The 19926-nt window shown below is 41.9% G+C and overlaps 1 protein-coding gene across 2 annotated transcripts in view; it reads right to left on the bottom strand.

Annotated features, from left to right (window-relative positions):
- Positions 1 to 19926, bottom strand: part of LOC121320577 (nucleoside diphosphate kinase 7-like) — a 62201-nt gene that overhangs the window by 13239 nt on the left and 29036 nt on the right. Inside the window, exons 9-10 of one of the 2 annotated variants that reach the window (XM_041259028.1) lie at positions 6936 to 7004; positions 2512 to 2613 (exon numbers count right to left, since the gene is read on the bottom strand). In XM_041259028.1, the coding sequence (XP_041114962.1) occupies positions 2512 to 2613; positions 6936 to 7004 (171 nt within the window). The remainder of the gene's footprint in view (positions 1 to 2511; positions 2614 to 6935; positions 7005 to 19926) is intronic. The other variant, XM_041259029.1, reaches the window with a different exon arrangement.

Raw genomic sequence — 19926 nt, 5'->3', positions numbered from 1 at the left:
GCCCACCCTTGATTAAAAAATGCAACTACTGCCATCCTACTGCTATCAAACTTTTTTTTTAGGGGGGGAGGGGGAGGAGGCTGTAAATGCAGCAACAATCAGTGGTACTGTGCATCTAACAACACAATATCTGAAACAATGAACAGCAAACATACAAAGATAATTGCGATCGCCCTTCTCTACCGGAGAAAGAAAAAAGTAAGATCGCTGTGGGTCCATGACATCCTCAAGAAAAGAAAAAAGGATGCCGAATACCATCAGCTGATACAGGAGTGCCAGTTTGATGAAGGCAGATTTCAAACCTACTTAATGTTGTATTATACAACTATGGAAAATCAGAAATCAGGACCACAGGCTTTTCCTCCATTGCATTTTTTATTTTAGTTTTTTTTCTTCCTCGCAAAGGAGCCCCCTATTTTCCCGATTGGTTGCTGGTCGCCGGCGCGACACAGCGAAAGTTGAAAATATTTTATCTACTGCGCGCTCTGCGCGTGACCACCTTCATTGAAAACAATTGCCTTTGCCGCGCGGCAGTGTGAACGCCCCTTTACAATACAAACATTCTTATTATATACTGTTATTTTAACAGCTTCAGAGTTGCTACATCGGCAGAAAATTGAAGAAAAAAAATTACTTCCCAGTTTTTCACTCTGGAAATCTGGTAATCCTATTACATGGACAGTGCAAGAAATTGACAGAAATTTGGTCAGTCACCAAAATCCATGCCAAACTGGACAAGACTCAGCAAAATAGTAAAATATATTCAGTATTTTCTCAAAAATAGCACAGTAGTTTTTTTTTCAACAGTTTATGTCACAATTAATGGAGGCTTCAAACACTAACCATGTGATCCAGAGGGTCAAATCGTGTGATCAAGAAAGCATTCATATCAACTAGTGTTAAAGCGCCATGACATGTTTTATAAGCTAAAAACAGAGGCTATTACTCTGTTTCCTACAGAAGAAATGTGCATTTGTGTGAGGATGCATTCTACATCAGACCCCTAAAACCACTCACTCATTAAATAAAATACATTTTCATATATTCAACTTGCAACTCCACAACAAAAACCAGGAAGACATTTTAATTGATTAAATACACTGCTTTTTAAAGATTTCATTTACAACTGAAAACAAAGGCTGAAAAAACATCAAACACCAATAAATAAAAAGCTGTGAAAGTATATTTAAAAAGCACCATTGAACTACCAGTACCAGCACAGTATTTTTATGTTTTCTTTAACAGCTAAATACACAAGCAGTACAAATAAATCAGCACAAAAAGCCATAAATATACCTAACTAAGTCAGCTTAACAAGCTTAATACTAGTTTATATTAAAGCCTTTTGACTGTCAATTGCAAAGTCCTTCAATTATCTGAAATCACCTTTATAATGCTCTTTAAGGGTAATGAACCTTTACCATACTAAATCTATCTATAGTCTTATCATATGGAACTCTGCACATTATTGCTACAAACCCATCGCCTTGTAAATTATGCTGGACTATGCACATCTTTGGAAAGCCGGAACATATTCTTATCATCAGGAATTCCTATCGGCACTTCCAAGGATTACCTCTGTTCTTTTTCACCAATGCACTTGTGTGGTCTTAATAGATAAAGAAAGAGTAAGATCAAAATGTCCTTTTCTGTTTAGTCATAAATCACAAGGTTTCCAGAAACAAAATATTATTAAAGCTGAAATGCTTTTAATAAATGCCAGTGCATGTGGATACATCTGTTGATATGCATAACTGCCAAATTCTAAATCAGGAATAATATTGTATTTGTAGTTATGTTTGAATTCCCACAACCACCATCATAAAGCACTTTACAGAGGTAGGCTGTGAACATTATATGCAGAGTCACTTATAATAGCACATTGATTTAATATCTCATCCGCAGGATGAAGCACAAGGAGGTTAAGTGACTTGCTCAGGGTCATACAGTGAGTCAGTCAGTCAGTCAGTGGCAGAGGTGGGATCTGAACCGGTGACCACCTGGTTACAAACCCTGGAATTTAACCACTGGACCACACTGCCTCCGCTGCAATCACAGGAGTAGATTTCATTGAATGTCAAACTTAATGGGTTACACAACTGCTGCTTAGGTATACTGCAGTCTCTTTTTGGACAAAAAGTTAAATATGAACCAAGAATAGATCAAAAAACTTCTACAACACCCTGTGCCTTGACAAAGCTTGGATGATTTCTGTGTTCCTTCCATAACAGCTTCACTCTAGACATTCCCAATTAGAAAGCAATGTAACTCTGTATACACAAGCAAGTTTTGATTAATAATAGTGCAGACAGTAAGATGACATTCAGACATGCAATCATATTTAAGCTGGTATTTAGACAGAAACATCAAGTCATGACGAGTGCCTCAATAAGTGCAGACTGAATCTGACACAAAGTGCAGGCTGTGCTTAGGGTGATGTTTTTTTGTTTTTTTTGATGAGTGATGTACACAAACTTGAAAAAACGTAGGGAGATCATACAAATAACTTACAGGGTCAACTGGCCCGCAGAATTCTCGAAATGTCTTTGGAGCCTCTGATCCATGGATCTCTAATGCCATACAAGGTCCAGAGCACAGCTCTGCAACCATACCCTGTCAGCAAACAAAACAAAAACAATGTGAAAACTATAATCAAGAAAGAGTACTGTTATGAAGGAGCCCTGCTGACATACTGAGGTGCTTAATGACATCAAGCTGCTATGGTTTCAGGCTATAAAACATAGACAATTGTCTCCATTGTAGCCTACCATTACAATTTTTTTAAAGGGTTGCAGTTTTTTAAAATGAAGAAACATGCCTTTTATTTGGCAAGCAATTATGTTCATCTAGAATTTTTAATAGAATATTTGTTTGCCAAATATCATAATTACGAGGGAGTTTGTGGGTGGTACAATGCCTCAGGCAGTATGCAGTTACTCTAATCTGTTAAATTAGTGGAGATCCTGAAGATTCTTCTCAGTTGGTACCCAGATTGTGTAGAGAGCACAAGTAATACTTGCCCCATTGAAAAATGTGCCATCTACTGTATTTTTTATAGTGTGATTGTTACTTGAAAGTTATAGATTGATCTACCAACACAGTCATAAAATATCATGCTCAGTTCACATACTGTTCTGGTATTTTAATTGTCCACACAATTCATGAGCCACCAGATGGAAATGATGGGACACTTAAGCCTCATTTCCAATGCGTGCTGGGGCTGGCCACGGAAAACATGTTTCAATGCTTTTTTCAAACATGGCCAAACTTGGAAGTTCTTTTCCTGCGTCAAAAGGTCACTGAAGGATTGTGGGATAGTACTATGCTGTGTTTTAAAGAACCCTGTAGCAGTACTATGTTCAGAAACAAAACTGGCTATTTTCTCGAACACACATATATTCCGCACAGCCACTATTAACTGTCATTTAGCTACCACAGGATACAGAGGTCCCGAAATCGGACTAATTAGAGACCAGTGCAGTACTTGAATTTTCATTGCATATATAAGAACCAATGGGTAAGGTACTGGAAGGGTTTCTCCACAACCCTGCTAAGATCAGCCATATTTGCTTGAAAGAATAAACAAGTCAATGAATGTGCACAAGTTTCTTCTACATACAACCAAGGACAAACAGCTGCTTACAGTCTGAAAAAGTAGCAGGAACAAACAATAATTACAGGGGAATATTTTTTACATAACTTGAAAAAAATGTAATCAAAATTTAATAATCTATAGTAAATCAAGAAAGCTTTACAGTGTTTTTAAATAATGATGTAATACTGCCTTGGATGCTGTTTTAAAACATTTCAGAAATGTTATATAAAACAAATGTATTAATTGATATTGAAATTACTGTACGAGTTGGAGAAGATGGGTCAAATGTATCCTCGTACATTCATGGTAAATATACCATGTTATACAGTATATACCAAATACAGTATATTCCAATTGCTGGCCACCAACAACATTTTTTACAGCATATATAACATGTTTCTCAGTAGTTTTACAGTAAAGACTTTAAACTTAGAATGAATAAATGAGCTGGAAGTCAAACCCTTTTTGGTTAATGGACAAGGTTTTACAACCACAAGAGAACACTAATATTCAAAATACTTGATTTGAGGTTTTTGGGGTTTTTTTGCAGCATAGGAAAATCTGAAGCTATTCCCAGGACACTAAAAACATATATACGCACACCCACACACTACAGGAATCAAAGGCCATCTTAAGTTATTTTGGTAATAGCCATACTATTCATTCTCAGCTTTGCCAAACATGCTTATCATTCTGACTCAAGGAATCAGCCTAGTCACAAACACACAGCACACTGGGATAGTGCTGCTAGTGAGGAGTGAGGGCTCTCAGAGTTCACTCCCCCAAGATGAAGAGCAGTGTACAGAATGTTATAATTCACTGTGCATGATGATTGGGCCTAAAAACAAGGCACTCACTGGGTCTGAAGAACCCTAACCCTAACCTCAACCCCTCCTTCCATCTCAAACACAGTTCTCAGTAATGCAGAAAGCTTATTGATTCCATTATTGGTAGTGTTATAAATGCATTGCTCCTGAAAACCTTATCTTATCAGTCACTATGGGTCCAGCTTGGACATGTTGTATGAAAAATGTATTTACAGTGCCTATAGTAAAGTATTCACCCCCCTTGGATCTTTTCAGTTTGTTGTGTTACACGTGAAATCTTGATGCATTTAAAAGAGATTTTTTTTCCTTTTATATTCACAACCTACTAAACACTTTGAAGAGGCCAGAAAATTTTTATTGTGAAACAACAGTTAATGAAAATAAAAAATAACTGAAATGTCTTGGTTAGATAAGTATTCACCCCCCCCTGAGTCAATACTTGGTAGAACCACCTTTGGCAGCAATTACAGCTGTGAGTCTTTTGGGGTAAGTCTCTACCAGGTTTGCACATCTGGATCGTGCAATATACGCCCATTCTTCTTGGCAAAATTGTTCAAGCTCTGTCAAGTTGGATGGGGATTATTCGTGGACAACAATCTTCAAGTCTTGCCACAGATTCTCAATCAAATTCAAGTCTGGGCTTTGACTGGGCCACTCTAGGACATTCACTTTCTTGTTTTTAAGCCACTCCAGTGTGCTTGGGGTCAAAGAAACTCATTCCAACTGTAAAGGCATTCCAGAGATCGTCCAACAGATGCTCACATTGCGAAATGGTTATTTTTGTTGGCGATTAACTAAATCCTGATTATGAGTGTAAGAGAGAGATGATTGGATTTACATTCCAAGGTGTCCAGGTAGCTGATTTCCATTACATGAGAGTAGATGTTGAACTTCATGCTGATTTGAACTCGGCTCTCGCCAAGATAAGCACCAACTAAGACGTAGCTTTGCAGAAAACTAATGTGATCCATCTGCATCTCCATCCATTTGTGTTGTTTTCCATCTGATGATGTAGATATCCTGTCTGGTGTTGATTGCTGAAGTGTAATGCTGGCTCCGGGGATCAACCCAGTGCGGTCTCCCCAGCGCATCAGCATGACAACCGTCTGGATTGAGCTAAGTAGGGTACATCTCTGGGGTCTTCAAGTGGGCACCTTCCATCCTTGGTGTTTCGCTGACTAGCCCACGACACCTCAAGAGGGCTCGCCAGTGATTCTGGTGTCCCAGCATCACCCCCCTCCATCCCCCACTCAGCTCAGCCCAGCTTACTTACTTGTACATCAGCATTGCTTTCTTTCTATTGTGCTTGAGATCCCCATCCAGAATCTTTCCGCCTCAACCACGGCCAGTTGCTGCTCCTTTCTGCTGCTTCAGATAAGTTCTTCACTGTGCGAAAAAACTCTTGGCCACTGAACCCGACGTCTCTGAGAAACCAGGTTGTAGAGTGTGCCACAAATCCTTGTCAACCCACCTCCAACTGGTAAACTTTGACTCTCCTTCCTCGTTGTTCCGCTTCAGCAGCTAGTTGATCACACCGAAGTTCTTCCTCTCATACGCCTCATCCACAGCATCTTCCCATGGCACTGATAACTCTACCATATAAGCAAGGAGTGCTGATCCAGACCACAAAACAGCGTCTGGTCGAAGGTTAGTGGTGGCAATCTCAGGTGGAAAAATAAGCCGTTGTCCAAATTCTGCCAGCATCTTCCAGTCTCTAGCAGCTTCCAGTTGTCCTGGGCGAGGCTTGGTTTTAACACCTCAGTATACCTAGGCAGTTTTTGACTGCTGCATTGGGTTCTGATATGCTTTGGATAATAGGGATTGCATTCCATCTACGTATATTATATGAGGTAGCAAAAACTTAGTAATTATGGCCCCTTGACTTCTACATTGTCACAAACTCAATTAACATTTGTTATTGTATACACTAACTTTAACATTAGGAACAAATAACTGGGGGAAAAACAACACACAGCCTACACACAAAAATAGGGAGCTATTAAATCGTCCCCACAGTTCACTTGTCACAAGCTATGTGGGGACCATGGAAACAAGATTGTAGCAGTGCTAAAGACAAATTCCATGACACATCCTTCTGCCACACTGACATATATTGTGTTCACAGTATGTGTCTGAGTAGGGTTGCAAAGGACTGCCATTACTCACTTTCCTGTTTTGGCTAAGTAGGAGTATGCAGGATCAGATGATATAGTACAAAAACAAGTTAATTATATCATCTCCTTTCTTTGACTGCTCAAGTCTTTGTGTCATCACCTCTAGCACTGCTGGAGACAGCTAAGGAAATGCACTCTTACTGTCTGTGAATAAGAACAATTGTAAACGGGTTGTTAGTTTTGAAATAAATATGTGCAAAACATACACTTAAAAGGGAGACAAACATTTGTTATGGTAACATAGGAAGTTAGAAGATGTCATTCCCAAGTTGAAATACACACTAAACATTGTAACAATTTGGTACAAATATTAAGGTAGACATAGTGTTCGGTACTTACAGTGTACTCAGCGACAACTCCTTTATAAATCTCATAAAACTCTTCTGCATTTGCACGGTCCACATTGAACTGTAACAAGAAAAAGTAAAAGACACATAAGACAATATAACCGGAATCCTTCGAATTACAGATACACCACCTTAAAATGTTGCTCTACAGAAAAAAAATGAAAATCCAGACACTGGCAACAAAATGCATGCCATTCTTTTCTTACTTATGTATAACAGTACTAAAACAAGACAATATCAACAACATTTTTAAAAGAGAAAAATGTTGTTTGAATAGTGGTTTAATTTAATCTCAGTGGCTATATTATCCTGTATAAATAAAATAAAGGCAGAAGACAAAAGTAAACTAAGTGATGCAGAACCCCATTATATGGCCAATGCCAATGAATGTAATGTACAGCTCTGGATCACCAATATAAATGTGTGTGAAGCAGGTTTGTAACCTGCTAATGCTCTGATATTACTCCCATCCAATATGTCATTAAGTCCTTAGAAGATGCTTGCAAAATACAAGATAAATAAATCATTAAAAACATATTCTGTACAATTTACCTACAATTGTAACTGGGAATCTGTCCTATCATGGGAAAAATATTGGTTTCTCTCCAGCTATAAACATCTGGAACGTTTTATTTGGAGTACATTTTAATTTTCCCGTAACTAAGCTTAATAGAACTAGTCTGGTGGGCTCAGTTATTTTTAGCTCAGCCAGTTATGGACGCTACGAACGGATGCAGGCTGTAGTAGTTCACACTGAGCAATCTCCTCCCTGCATTAGTTCATTCTGACTGGTTTAAAAAAGACAACACTCTTCTGGAGGTTTGGAGACTTGTGCACACAGCCGCATTTAACTTGTACACCATAGAACCGCAGCTGTTTTTTTTTTTTTTTTTTTATAAACAGCTGACCCCCCAAAAATAAATAAATAAATAAATAAATAATTGTGCGATTGACAGCAAATGCCACTGTGGCAGAGCAAAGCTCTGCCCTTTTAAATTGGCAGGGATGGGGTTAACTTCCCCTACCTGCCTGGGTTTATTATGTTCAGGTGGCTGGGGTTGATTAGTTGATTAGGTTGATTAACGATCAATCAGCGCCCAGCCACCTGATATAAAAGGAGGCCTCAGCTTCTCATTTGGGAGGAGGGAGCTGAGGAAGCAGGTTGGTGTTTGTTTTGTGGTTTTTTGAATTTTCTAAATCCAGTGAAGGCATTGCCCAGCCTGGAAACTTTATTTTTGTGAGTTTTGTTTTTGCTTTATTTGTGTTTGAGTATCTGTTATTTTGCCCTTGTGCACTTTATTTTTGTGTTTATTTATAATAAAATAGTTATTTTTTTGAACTGCAGTCTGTCTCTGGGCCTCTATCCACTCGCCAGCCTGCCACATTTGGTGTCAGAAGTGGGATAGCGCCACCTAGAGGCTCAGAGCAGTATTTATTTATTTATTTATTTTTTTTTTTTTTTTTTTGAAAAAAAAAAAATGGGAAAGAAGAGCAGACAGCGGCAAAGGCAGGAAAGCAGCAGCTGAAGAAATGTAAGCTGCTGCAGCCACCGCTGGAGGACCCGGCCAGCCTCTTCCCCTGGTGTTCCTGGTGCGGGAAGGAGGACCATCGTTGGCGGTCCTGCCCAGACGTGCCACCGGCAAACTGGTGTGGCCGGTGTGAGGAGGACGGCCACAACTGGGCAGGATGCCCCTACAACCAGGCCCAGGAAGAGGTGCCGTGTTCACCCCGGGCATCAGGGGCCACCCCACTACCTCCAGCACCACCACCTTCACCACCGTCCCAGGAGATCTGGGACTGGTTGATGCACCCTGAGGCAGACCTCGTCCACGATCTCCCCATAGTTATCAACACGCTGTGGCGTCGAGATGGGGAGAGGTGGGAACAGTGGGAGGAACAACACCACCCGGCCTCCTTCCCAGAGGTTGCCCTCATGGTGGTTAATTACCTGGCGGTAGACATGGGAGATCCACCGGTCACTCCAATAAAGAGAGGTGAGCCGCCTTCCCGAGAGCCAGAGAGGGGTGAGCCGCCTTCCCAGGAGCCAGAGAGGGGTGAGGAGCCGCCGTCGTCCCCAGAGCCAGAGAGGGGTGAGGAGCCTCCGTCGTCCCCAGAGCCAGAGAGGGGTGAGGAGCCTCCGTCGTCCCCAGAGCCAGAGAGGGGTGAGGAGCTGCCGTCGTCCCCAGAGCCAGAGAGGGGTGAGGAGCTGCCGTCGCTCCCAGAGCCAGAGAGGGGTGAGGAGCTGCCGTCGCTCCCAGAGCCAGAGAGGGGTGAGGAGCTGCCGTCGCTCCCAGAGCCAGAGAGGGAGGAGGATCTGCTGTCGCTCCCAGAGCCAGAGAGGGAGGAGGAGCTGCCGTCGCTCCCAGAGCCAGAGAGGGAGTGAGGAGCTGCCGTCGCTCCCAGAGCCAGAGAGGGAGGAGGATCTGCTGTCGCTCCCAGAGCCAGAGAGGGAGGAGGAGCCTCCGTCACTCCCAGAGCCAGAGAGGAGTGAGGAGCTGCCGTCGCTCCCAGAGCCAGAGAGGGGTGAGGAGCTGCCGTCGCTCCCAGAGCCAGAGAGGAGTGAGGAGCTGCCGTCGCTCCCAGAGCCAGAGAGGGAGGAGGATCTGCTGTCGCTCCCAGAGCCAGAGAGGGAGGAGGATCTGCTGTCGCTCCCAGAGCCAGAGAGGGAGGAGGATCTGCTGTCGCTCCCAGAGCCAGAGAGGGAGGAGGAGCTGCCGTCGCTCCCAGAGCCAGAGAGGAGTGAGGAGCTGCCGTCGCTCCCAGAGCCAGAGAGGGAGGAGGATCTGCTGTCGCTCCCAGAGCCAGAGAGGGAGGAGGAGCTGCCGTCGCTCCCAGAGCCAGAGAGGAGTGAGGAGCTGCCGTCGCTCCCAGAGCCAGAGAGGGGTGAGGAGCTGCCGTCGCTCCCAGAGCCAGAGAGGGAGGAGGATCTGCCGTCGCTCCCAGAGCCAGAGAGGGAGGAGGAGCTGCCGTCGCTCCCAGAGCCAGAGAGGAGTGAGGAGCTGCCGTCGCTCCCAGAGCCAGAGAGGGAGGAGGATCTGCTGTCGCTCCCAGAGCCAGAGAGGGAGGAGGATCTGCTGTCGCTCCCAGAGCCAGAGAGGGAGGAGGATCTGCCGTCGCTCCCAGAGCCAGAGAGGGAGGAGGATCTGCCGTCGCTCCCAGAGCCAGAGAGGGAGGAGGATCTGCTGTCGCTCCCAGAGAGAGAGAGGGAGGAGGATCTGCTGTCGCTCCCAGAGCCAGAGAGGGAGGAGGATCTGCTGTCGCTCCCAGAGCCAGAGAGGGAGGAGGATCTGCTGTCGCTCCCAGAGCCAGAGAGGGAGGAGGATCTGCTGTCGCTCCCAGAGCCAGAGAGGGAGGAGGATCTGCCGTCGCTCCCAGAGCCAGAGAGGGAGGAGGATCTGCCGTCGCTCCCAGAGCCAGAGAGGGAGGAGGATCTGCCGTCGCTCCCAGAGCCAGAGAGGGAGGAGGATCTGCCGTCGCTCCCAGAGCCAGAGAGGGAGGAGGATCTGCCGTCGCTCCCAGAGCCAGAGAGGGAGGAGGATCTGCCGTCGCTCCCAGAGCCAGAGAGGGGTGAGGAGCTGCCGTCGCTCCCAGAGCCAGAGAGGGGTGAGGAGCCTCCGTCGCTCCCAGAGCCAGAGAGGGGTGAGGAGCCGCCGTCGCTCCCAGAGCCAGAGAGGGGTGAGGAGCCTCCGTCGCTCCCAGAGCCAGAGAGGGAGGAGGATCTGCCGTCGTCCTCAGAGCCCGAGAGGGAGGAGCCGCCGCCGCTCTCAGAGCCAGAGGGAGCCGGGCCGCCGCCGCCGCCTCCGCCACCAGAGGGAGCCGGGCCGCCGCCGCCTCCGCCACCAGAGGGAGCCGGGCCGCCGCCGCCGCCTCCGCCACCTCCGCCACCAGAGGGAGCCGGGCCGCCTCCGCCACCAGAGGGAGCCGGTCCGCCGTCGCCGCCTCCGCCACCAGAGGGAGCCGGTCCGCCGCCGTCGCCGCCTCCGCCGCCTCCGCCACCAGAGGGAGCCGGGCCGCCGTCGCCGCCTCCGCCACCAGAGGGAGCCGGGCCGCCGTCGCCGCCTCCGCCACCAGAGGGAGCCGGGCCGCCGTCGCCGCCTCCGCCACCAGAGGGAGCCGGGCCGCCGTCGCCGCCTCCGCCACCAGAGGGAGCCGGGCCGCCGTCGCCATGCTACCTTGGACATTCGGGGCCCCCTCAACCAAAGAAGGCTTGGGGGCTCCGACATCAACCCCGCCCACCACCACCCACCATAACAGCCCACCCAAGGGACATAATTGGACTCTTGGGGGGAGGAGGGTGGGGGGGGGGGGGGGAAGGGGGGAGTTGGCCGATTGCGGCCGGTGTACGTTGTACATGGGGGGAGGTGTGTGGCAGAGCAAAGCTCTGCCCTTTTAAATTGGCAGGGATGGGGTTAACTTCCCCTGCCTGCCTGGGTTTATTATGTTCAGGTGGCTGGGGTTGATTAGTTGATTAGGTTGATTAACGATCAATCAGCGCCCAGCCACCTGATATAAAAGGAGGCCTCAGCTTCTTATTTGGGAGAAGGGAGCTGAGGAAGCAGGTTGGTGTTTGTTTTGTGGTTTTTTGAATTTTCTAAATCCAGTGAAGGCATTGCCCAGCCTGGAAACTTTATTTTTGTGAGTTTTGTTTTTGCTTTATTTGTGTTTGAGTATCTGTTATTTTGCCCTTGTGCACTTTATTTTTGTTTATTTATAATAAAATAGTTATTTTTTTGAACTGCAGTCTGTCTCTGGGCCTCTATCCACTCGCCAGCCTGCCACAGCCACCATTCAGTTTCATGGTAAAATCACCGAGATTCGCTCAGACTTTGTTGAGTTGACCCGCTCACTTTAACCTCCCCGCTTTCAGTAAACACTGTACGTAGGCTGCTGAGAGATACACATCAAACATGGTTTAAATTCCTGAGTTATTAGTTTTCACTCTGATTATTTATGTTTGTTTATGGTACCGTACATGCTTAATTATTAGTTCTTTAGACACTTCTGCTACATCTATACAAGTATAATTTATTTCAAATAATAAAATAGCAAATTGTATTTTACTTGTAAAATTCTAAAAAAGAGAAAGGTGTGTGGTTGGTGTGAATGTGAGTGAAGTCACCAACTTGACGCTGAGAAAATGAAATCTACCAACTCGACCGCAGCGTCTACGATTTGAACGCAAGGTGGTGCGTTCGTAGCATCCGTCTGAATCGTATGCCCAGTGTGAACCAGCCTTTACTGTCCTAGATTAAAAAAACATGATTTTAAATATCCCTTTCCCTTTAAAATCACTCCAATAACAATATTAGGTTTAATGTGACAAAGCCATCAAGAAGTGCTGTATGACCTTGGATTATTTTGCCCTGGATTGAGAAGTGCTTCTTTGTTGCACTTGTCTGCACCCTTTTCTCTTTCCATTGAACTGTCATGTCCCACAAGCAGATGCTCTGACAGGAGAGGTCCAGCACTGTTGATAAGCAGAAGGAGACTGTCTTTCCAGGGAGCCTGTTCCATTCAACAGAGTCTGACTCATCTCTGCAGATATTTCAGAATGCCCCTGCCTGCTCTTACAACGTGTGACAGGTTTGTATGAATATTCTTACACCACTACCAGGACAAAGGAGTGTATGGGCTGAATACAAATGGATCCTCCAATTATACTGATAATAACATTTGCATATGCTTGAAAGGTACAGCCAAATATCAAAAGAAGGGCTTATTGTGTCATATACAGTCAATTCTCATTAAAACAAACTCTGATCAGAAGAATTCCCCGATACTACAAATTTTCTATATGCAGTCGCTTATTGTAAATTACTTCTTATAATACAAATTCACTTAACAGGCATTTCCTGTTAGCACAAAAACTTCAAAAGGCCACTACAGATCTCGTCTGAATGCGTGTATCACTGCCTCTCTCGATACTGACACACAGTTTAGAGTGCTGGACATTGCAAATAAAAACAAAAACACAACCCTTCTTGATGCAGTTCATCTAGCTAAGGAGTCTTGGCTTCTGTTCTCCCCCAGACTATTGACAACTGCTTTAGAAAGGGAGTGTTTGTGTCCACCACAGACCCTGCTGAGCTGGTGGACGTCAATGTGCTGGCTGACACTGCCATTCCTGGCAATCTGACAGCAGAGAAATTTGACGCCATTTTACAGTTTGACAGTCAGGTGGAGACAGTGGAGCTGTTAAGCACCTACAGGTTGAAGGGCCACAAAATACTGCATTAGACGAGGAACACGAAGCGCCTTCACTCCAAGAACAGTTACTTGCTGTGGACATTTTCCACACAATATGCCAGAATTGTGTCTTTGAAACTGGCTGCGAAGCTGCATGCAAAATCAAGATGGATTTATAGCAGGAGGAGGTACATTGTAAAAAGCAGACAACATTGGACAATTTCTTATTGTAAAATTGTGTTCTTTAGACTTGATTGTAAGTACAACACATGTTTGCTTTACTCATTGTAAGGACAATTGTAGTACTTCATTGTGTAGTACTATTTGTATAAGCCAACTCTCTTTTTTTTGTTATACACAAACGTGAAGCAAACTGTTCTATGGGTTTGGGTATTTCATGTTTATCATGTTAATTTTTTAACACTTTTTATACACATGTATTTCAGTGCCATATTTGTACAACCACAGCATATATCGTTGTTCCATATAAATACTCTTGAAAATGGGGGCTTTTCGCTTAATGATATCCTTTTACTGGGATACAAGAAGTTGTTAATAAGCAGCATCTACTGTGTGTGTTTGTGTGTGTATATATGTACATTATACACACACATACAAACATATACTGTATATATACACGTACATTATATATACACTACTGGTCAAAAGTTTTAGAACACCCCCATTTTTCCAGTTTTTATTGAAATTTAAGCAGTTCAAGTCCAGTGAATAACCTGAAATGGTACAAAGGTAAGCGGTAAACTGCCAGAGGTTTAAAAAAAAGTTTAGGTTACCAAAAACTGAAAAATAATGTACATTTCAGAGTTATACACAAAGGCCCTTTTCAGGGAACAAGTAATGGGTTAACAACTTACAGCTGTTCTGCAGCAATGGAAGTAAATTAAGCCTTGAAAGTTGATGCTAACAATTCCTACAGGTGTCCCAACTTTTGTTGATTACTTACAAACCCTTAAGCATTATTTGGACAGTATTGTACTGCAGGAAGTAGTATATTGCTATCATAATGGCGAGAAAAAGGCAATTAACAAAGTAAGACAGACAGACCATTATAACCCTTAAAAGTGAGGTCTTTCCTTTAGAGAAATTGCAAAGAAAGCCAAGGTGTCAGTTGTACAGTTTCCCACACCATCAAAAGGCACTTGTAAACTGGAGGAAACTCTGCCAGGAAGAGGTCTGGCAGACCCAAAGCCACAACAGAATCAGAAGACAAGTTTCTGAGAGTCAACAGCTGAGTGATAGGCGGTTCACAGGACAACAGCTTCAAGCTCAGTTTCAACTGTGAAGAGAAGACTTCGAGCTGCAGGTTTGACAGGTCGAGTGGCAGTAAGAAAGCCATTGCTAAGATAGCAAAATAAGAAAAAGAGGCTTGTCTGGGCCATGAAGCACCGCCAGTGGACTACTGAAGACTGGAAGAAGGTCTTATGGACCGATGAATCAAAATTTGAAATCTTTGGTTCATCACGCAGGGTTTTTGTACGCCGTCGAGTAGGCGAAAGGATGGTTCCTCGGTGTGTGACACCAACTGTCAAACATGGAGGAGGAAGCGTGATGGTCATGGGCTCTTTTGCTGGATCCAGAGTCAGCGACTTGCACAGAGTGAGTGGCACCCTGAACCAAAACTGGATTCCCTGCTCAAGTACGGTAAAAGGGCTACCCTGCATGAACAGTTTGTGACAGACTAACCAGCGCACTGGAGGTCAATACTTGTTTAGCAGATGGAATGCACGTAATAACAATGTAAACCAACTACCCCGATGGCTGATGTCTCCTGATCATATTCATTACTGAATAGTGTATGCAGCCTGCTCATATATCTCAGTGTGCCCTTGCAGCTTGCATTATAAATGGTGCTGTGTCACAAAATCTCCTTGGTTTTGTTCTGCAAAAAAGGCTTTCCAGAATTACTAAATGTAACAGAGCAGGGATTTTACAGTTAAGCGTGAAGCATATGAAGCATGATTAATAGTTGGCTTCAGTTAATTCTGCTATACTAAATATAAAAACAATAGTGAAAAAAACGTCAGTGCAGTTATTAACTGTTGGTGAGCTGTGAGTAGACAGACCATATATCACAGATTACACATTAGAAAAAACAGGAGATCCACTCGGGTCATTGACCTGAGTAATTAGTTTCCTGTCAATACAGGGTCCAGCAGATTTCATTCAATTGAGACTGCAGACAGGCTGAAACTAATAGGGCAGGCATTTAGATCATGTGATATGAACAGCATAGGGGGCTTCTCATCTCTGTAAGATTAGATTTCTGTTAATCTCCAAATCAGCATGCTTTACACCAAAAATAAACAGGTGAAAGCATCTGGTTCTTTGCTTTCCTGTTAACAAAAGGTCAAAACTAGGCCTCCAGTAACATGAACTCATACAGAATCAATAGGACAGATATTGACACTAAAGGAAGCAAATTAATTCAATTTTTAAAACAGCACAGTATCCCCGTACAGTCTGTGGATTTCAAATAGACGAAATTAAGGTTAAAAAAAAAAAAAAAAAAAAAAAAATCCCACCCTGGTTCTTCAAGGCTAAGACAAACACATTCTTAAATTTGTCTATGGAGGTTGTAAACTTAAAATAGTTTTTTTAAAAATGTGTACACTAGAAGTGGGCCATAGTTATAACAAGTATTTTATGTGACTATTCAAAAACTCAGTGGTGTCACATAACATTCCCTAGAGTCCACTAGTAACTGGATCGTGAGAAATCTGCAAGAGCAGGCATTAGTTTACTGTACAATGGCTGCATTACAGTAGTGTGTGGGGATTGGGATTTCAACAAGATGACCATGCTGATTTGTGGATTTAGTAAGGCACACAATTATGGGCCAAATTACATGATCTGCTATCAAGCACGGTATTTAAAACAATGGGGTTTTCCCAGCAGAAGGCAGGAAAAAAATGTTGAAACTATTGACGATTTTTCTTCATCTGGATTAGGTGGCCACAAAAAACTTAAATCCTTGGGGGGTAATAAACTAAACTGAATCTCAGTTGTAATACCTAGAATTAAAAAATGCCTTAAAGAGTAAGTAGCGGGGTTCTGAAAAATATAACGTTATATGTCCCCAAGTGTTGCTACAACTGTTTAAATGACATACCTGTAATTCTTCTTTTCATTGTTAACATCCTGACAATCTTATACACTTATATCTTTACAGTATTGTCAATCACACCTCTGCAGAAATCATGAGACAAAATCTTAGAAATCAAGAGATTTGGAGTTTGATTTGCGAGATTTTATTTTTCAAAACATAAACCAATATTTCAATGCTAAGAGACAACCAATATTTTCAGTTTTTTTTTTTTTAAACCTTGTTAACAACAGCAGATAGAGCCTACACCTAACACCTTAAATTTCTTACAAACCACTATTAGTACTTCTCAAAATGCATAACAAAATCAGACAATCCAGACCACCATTTAACATTACAAACAACATTATCTATTATCGTACCTGTTACTGCTGTACAGACAGCTGCTGCGATGACAGCTACTGGAATGTTGCACGTTTAGCAATATGAATGAGCTGCAAAGCAATTGTTCTAGGCTGGGTTGAATTTGCATCTACAGTGTTTGCACTTCTTTGGTTTTCTAACATGACTAACATATATCTTTCGAAAAGCGAAAAACCCCGAGACCCAACAGTACTGTCTCGAGATGACAAGCAGTTCTTAATTCAATTTAAAAAATCACGTATAGGCAATACTGTCTTTCAAATCTTCTCAAAATGGCTGCTCTATTGCACTGCTAGTGCAAGGATTATTGCCCACAGCGTCAAACAGGTAACACAGCAATAACAATCCATGATGTGGTACGGAACAGAAAAACCAGAGCACTTCTTGTCTGTTTTTTTTTTTTTTTTTTTTTTTTTAAATATATAATCGCTCATCCAGCAGTAATTTAGAGTACAGATCTCAAACCCGAAGCACACTAGAGCATGCATTTCGAAAAGAGCTTCGAAACAGACTTTAAAGTTATAAGTGTAAAAAGCTGTCAGGATGTTAACAATGAAAAGAAAAATGGCAGATACATTATTTAAACAGTTGTAGCAGCACCTGGGGACGTATAATGTTATAATTTTCGGAACCCCACTACTTACTCTTTAAGATGTTTTATTAAGCATTGTGCTACGTTATACCGGTTAATAATTTTGAATGTGTAACTGAAATCATCTATTGTCTACAACATTGATTTGTTAAACAATTAAACTTGGTAACCTATATTTCAAAGAGGATAGCCACAGAATCCAGTCTAATCAAGACAGATACCGATTAACTACATTTTAGATGAATGAAACACTTACCAAGACTTACAATAAGCTCCTTTCTACATATTGAGTAAAACCATAATGAGAACCTGCATACACACTTTTGGAAGTATATTAGGGACATTTATTTTTTTAAGAAGTATAAAAATGTCAATGAACCGATTATCAGCCTACAGTAAGTGGTAAACGAAATGCATGTGACTAGCATAACTGCCAGTAACTAATTAGTCTGTAAAATGCATTATCCCTGTCCAAGGTTATAATGTCTTCTTTATCCAAGACACATTACTACTATGGCTTTATATCAAATAGTATATATTATATTCTTATATTATACTGTATATAAACATATTTTATTTGAAATATTTGCTTATAAAAAATACAGATCTACATGGTGAACTTAAGTTCACTGGACAAGAAACAATAGATAGATTTCTCTTGACCTAGCCTGTTACTGCATCTACTTCTTATTCAAATGAAACAGTGGCATATCTAAATACCGCCAGCTCTGTAAATCATTAAAATAGAGTGATTTGTGTTATAAAAACTATGTAAAATAGTGCACGTTGTTGAGGATATAAATATAGTTAGATATTCATTGTAATGTTGTTTAACAACAGTCTAGTACAGTTTTCTTGTATTATTAATTAGCTAATAATTTAAAAAACCTGGGTCCACAGTATTTAAAAACTATGTAAAATAGAAGGATTTTAAATTGTGCCAATTAAATTGGTAGCACTTTAGATTAGCTAAGAATTCTAAACAGTCATACAGAATTGGCTGTTTTTTGCAGAACAAAGCTCTTTTGTGATACAAACAAAGTGATTTTGTGAGACAGCATAATTTTTTTATGAAACTGCAAGGGCACACAGTTAAAACATTGATATCTTAAGAACAGATATTACAAAGCACGAATAAAGAAAAAATGCTGGTACAGTAAAACCAGGCACTGGGGATTATAAATTGTTTTTATAATTTACTAACCAATCCTTCTATAATGCTACAGTGTTTGTAAGTTTACTTTTGTTTCCACCCTCCTCCACAAATCTAGAAACCCTAAAGGGTCTGACTATACTAAAGCCATTTGGGAATCTCCAATAGGGGCAAAAGTGCCACAGGTTCTGAAAATAGAAGTCGGTCTCAATGGAATTTAGAAATTAAAGAAGAGGAACCACCCAGACTAAATGTCCTGATGGGCAATCCTACCTATTCCAAAGGCAGTGACAAATCCTTGAAATACATACCCTTGCAGACAATGACAGCATCACAGCTTTAAAAAGTAAGTTTCCTTTTAGTAAACAAGAATAAAAGCAACATGTTTATGCTTTTTTGATAAATCGGATACTGTTGATGTGTAGGGCTTTCATTGTTACTAAATCCTTCCATTAATTTGCCCTGAATAGGCTTTCTTTGAATAACAGTAAAATAGACTACTGAAGCATAATTTTTTTTTAACACAAAAGCACAAATTGGAAATTGCTTTCTAGTCTGCAGCTTAAGAAGTGGTAATTTGGTAAAGAATAAATATATGCATCCCCTTTGAGTATTACCAGCTTTAAAAGGTGTCAATGAGCACAGTATTTAAAATAATAACACATATTAAATAATGGAAGTAATAAATGACATTTCATAATACAGTACTTTTTGCCAGGTGTTACAATGGGTCACAAAGGGCAGAATAAATTTCCTCATATTACTTTCAAATAAGGAATATAACATTCCAAACCATGTACTGTATGTTTTCTCATGACAGGGGTTTAAGTACAGAGGCACCAAAATAATTCCAGTAAATCTTACACTGAAGACAATAGCAGCGATTCGTTACTGGGAGAAGTTGCTTCTTAGGATTGTAGTTCTTCAAAAGGAAAAACTACTTGATTTGTCTCTTTCCAGTAACTAATTACTGTTTTTCATATGACATGTGTTCTCAATGTTTTCTGTTTGATTAAAGCCTCGAATATTATTGTACAGTGTGTGATCACTTTGTATTTGCTTCACTTAGAATTTGCTTTTTCCTCAGCCTAAACAGGCTAAATCAATAAATACAAAAATAAATAAATAAATAAATAAATAATAAAAATAAAGCTTTTATGGCACAATATTACTATACAAACACAAGGGCATAGCTAATATATTTTTGAAGAGATACAGTACATAATGTTGCAAATACATCTAAAGGAATATTTAAAATGATTGTTTATATGCCTGATTTCAAACATGTCGATATTGGAGAGAAGCTGGCACACAGAGTTATTGTTTTTTTTCCTTTCGCAGTTTGTGGTTAATTGGACAGCAACAGTGGAAGCAATGAGACGGTGCAACAGGTGTTTGTGAAAGCTTGACAGTGTGCTTGTTTGTAGTTTATCACTCAGTTTATTACTATCCGTTTTCCATTGTCCTTTGTAATGGAGCATACGCTTTAACAAAAAACACATTAAGTCCTGACTGCTAAAGCAACATTATAATGTGGTTGTTATAACTGCCAACTTGAAAAGCTG

The sequence above is a fragment of the Polyodon spathula genome, chromosome 9 (assembly GCF_017654505.1).
Source record: "Polyodon spathula isolate WHYD16114869_AA chromosome 9, ASM1765450v1, whole genome shotgun sequence".
Classification (NCBI taxonomy): Eukaryota; Metazoa; Chordata; class Actinopteri; order Acipenseriformes; family Polyodontidae; genus Polyodon; species Polyodon spathula.
The sequence above is the reverse complement of the archived record's forward strand: the minus strand, read 5'-3'. Positions and strand labels throughout refer to the sequence as shown.